This window comes from Rhea americana, unplaced genomic scaffold, assembly GCF_003343005.1.
Source record: "Rhea americana isolate MKP2758 unplaced genomic scaffold, rheAme1 scaffold_319, whole genome shotgun sequence".
NCBI classification, from domain to species: domain Eukaryota; kingdom Metazoa; phylum Chordata; class Aves; order Rheiformes; family Rheidae; genus Rhea; species Rhea americana.
The window spans coordinates 38,337-41,380 of record NW_028186445.1 but is presented as its reverse complement, the minus strand read 5'-3'; the positions used below and the strand labels follow the sequence as shown (position 1 = coordinate 41,380).

Sequence of the window (3,044 nt, the reverse complement as noted above, 5' to 3'; positions counted from 1 at the left end):
CACCGCGCGGGTCCGGGCCGCCGTAGGGGAAGGGCAGCAGCGGCGCGTAGAGAGGGCTGCTGGTGTAGCGCAGGATCGGGTTGCAGCGGTAGATCTGCTCCAGGGCCTCGGCGCTGCCGCCGTGCTCCTGCCGGGACAAGCGACGGCGGCAGCTGCAGAGCGGGCGCCGCGGACGGCGCGCTCGCGCTGCTCGTCCCTGCCCGGCCGCAGCAGCCCCGGCGCCGGGCGGCCTCACCTCCACGTCCCGCATGAGCAGCTGCGTGGGCGTCTGCACCGGGGCCTTGCTCTCGATGACCCGCTGCACGGCGCGCGCCCAGCGCGCGGCCTCGCCGAGCCGCTCCGCGTACAGGCGGTAGCAGTGCTTCCTGCCGAACACCGTCACGCTCCAGTAGCCTGCGAGGGACACAGGGCTCACCCGCTGCCCGCCGGCGCCCGCGCCCCGCTGGCGCCCGGCCGCCCTACCCGTCTCCTTGTAGGTCTGCTTGTCGGGCCAGAGCACGGAGCAGAGGCTGGTGAGCACCAGGGAGCCCAGCCGCTTGGCCCCCTTCTCGCTGCTGCTGTAGTAGTCCAGGGAGTCGGGCGTCAGCACGAACCAGTACTTCCGCGGCCGGAGCCAGGGGGTCTTCGTGCCGCCCCGCACCTCCCGCTGCAGCCAGCCTGGGGAAGGGGATGTCTCAGCGCCGGAGCATCCCGGGCTCGGAGCGCCCAGCGGGTCCCGGYGCCGCTCCAGGGCAGGATCCCCCCTGCGCCGCAGCACCATCCTGCTGTCTCGGCCCCRCTGCACCCACCTTTCACCAGAGCATCAGGCTCGTCCTCCACTGGCCCCGGTCCCTTCTCCGCAATGAGGCTGCGCATCTCCTCCGACACCAGCAGGGACCTGGAGAGGACACAGGGCTCAGCCCGGGCACCCGCTGGTGCCCCAGGGAAACCGGGGCTCCGGGCGCCCCGTCCCCCCGCGGTGGGAACGCTGCGGAGCCACTGGGTGCAGATGACCCTGGCTAAAAATAAGCTGTTTGCAGTGGCGGCTCTGCCAAGGAATTCGGAAAATGAACAACCAGGAAGGAATGTTGGCAGCGGAGCGGCGCTGGGAGGACGGGGAGCGGAGCGGCTCCCCGCGGGCAGCCCCCGCGGCAGCCGAGCCGTCCCGCGCGGATGGGCCGGGGCAGCAGGCCGGGGCCGGACCCAAGCCTGCATCTGAGATGGGGACGGAGCCCAGGAGCCCGGGCTGCTCCACACCTCCGGGACAAAACGGGGAGCGGGGGGCACCCCGCGAGCTGGACGGGGTGCTCCGGTGGCGCCGGGCGAGGGACACAGCCGGGTCACTCACCGCTCCGAGCCGCTGCTGGTGCGGGTGGGCTGGCTCAGGCTCACCTCCAGGGATCCCTGCGGAGGAAGCGGAGACACCTCAGCCCTGCAGTCCCCCGGACCCCGTGCAGGGCCGGGAGCTYGCGGCCGGAGCCCCGCAGGGTCAGAGAGAGCCACCGGGCATGCCGGCCACCTATCCTCAGCTAACCCCGGCAGGCTGAGCGCCGTGCAGAATTGCACAAGGTCAGTGCTGAGTAATACGCTCACAGCACAAAGTCCCATTGTAATGGGGCTGCGGACTTCCTGCCCGCGGCGGTGGGACGCGGCGCAGGGAAGTCCCTGGCCCCGCAGCAGCCGGCTGCTCCGCGGTGCTGCTGGCRACAAGCTGGGGCGCAGGGTGAAGCTGGGGTCCCGGAGTGGGGCGTAGGCCACGGCGGCAGCGCCGGGTTGGGTGTCACCGGCCAGGGCATCAACTGCTCCAGCCCCACAGCGCCCCATGCCCGGACCAGCTCCTCACTGGCCGTGCCGACCCACAGGCCTGCGCKGCTGCCGCTGGCTCCAAAGCTGCGGCCCGCAGGAGGAGGCGGTGGTGGCGGCCGACTCCTTCCCGGAGATATAAATAAACAAGGAAAGGAGGCCGCCGCGCGCGGGCCGGGGCAGCTGCTCCCACGCTCCCGGGAAGGGGCGGCCAGCACCGCGGGTTTTCAAGGATCTGGCGGCCTCTGGGCGGGCGAAGGGCTCCCCAGGGAGGCGGCATCACAGCGCCCACGCCAGCCCTGACCTCTGGGGCCAGCATGGGCCTTCGGCACGTCGGCGCCCTGGACCGTCCCCAGCTGAGCCGAGCCGAGCAGCCCGGCCGCATCGGGGCCGTGCTGCAGCCCACACTGCCGAGCAAGAGGAGAGGGGACGTGCAAGCTGGACCAGGCCACGTCAGGCTGCCACCAAGACGCGTGCCCTCTCCAGGCAGGGATTCAAGCCCTCGCTCCAGGGCCTGGCACCAGCCCCACAGAGCAGGGATTCCCCCGCTGCCTCAGTGTTATCAGCCGTGCCCCACGCAGCCCTACAGGAGGGAAGCGCCGGCTTCCGCAGCTCTGCATGCTGCTCCGCTTCCCCAAAGAGAGGAAGCAGCCGGAGCAGAGAGATCCAGGCTTGGCTCCCACAGTGTGGGGAGAGGCCCCAGGCACAGCCATGGGCTGCCGGTCCATGCACAGAGCCCCGGTGAGGAGCCTGTCCTGGCAGCGCAGCCAGGACTCTCYGCCTGGCCCCTGCGTGCCCCAAGTCAGTGTGAAGCACGGCTGCAGCAGCACAGGGCAGGCATGCTCCAAGGGGGGCCCAGCACCACCAGCCCCACTGYAGCCTGCCCTGACCAAGCTCACAACACCAGGGGTTCATTCGCACCCGTCCTGCAGCCCAGCACCTGGCAGGTGCCCTGGCACTGGGAAAGGCCMGCGGGCAGCAGCAGGACAGCGGCAGGCCGACGCCGCGGCCCAGAGSTAGGGAACCACAGGGAGCGGTGACAGCCCGGTGCTGCTTGGTGCAGCGGTGGCCCGGAGCCGCGGGCAGCCCCTGCTCCCAGCTCGGGACCCAGGAGCCCTCAACGCCCCCCGCAGCCCGGGGACAACCCTCGGCTAAGGGCAGCGCCGGCCCCGCGGGGGAGGAGGGACCTCCCGGCAAAGGGGGCGGAAAGGCCGCCTGCGCCGGGCGAGCCGCGGCCGCAGCCCCCCGGACACCGGCGCCGG

General features: G+C 72.1%; 1 protein-coding gene across 1 annotated transcript in view; it reads right to left on the bottom strand.

Moving 5' to 3' along the window:
• Positions 1-2,098, bottom strand: part of PLEKHH3 (pleckstrin homology, MyTH4 and FERM domain containing H3) — a 4,739-nt gene extending 2,641 nt beyond the window's left edge. The window contains exons 1-5 of the mRNA XM_085310428.1: positions 1,328-2,098; positions 789-877; positions 463-657; positions 236-393; positions 4-127 (exon numbers count right to left, since the gene is read on the bottom strand). Of these exons, the coding sequence (XP_085166554.1) occupies positions 4-127; positions 236-393; positions 463-657; positions 789-877; positions 1,328-1,803 (1,042 nt within the window). The 5' untranslated portion in view covers positions 1,804-2,098. The remainder of the gene's footprint in view (positions 1-3; positions 128-235; positions 394-462; positions 658-788; positions 878-1,327) is intronic.
• Positions 2,099-3,044: the final 946 nt, after the last annotated feature.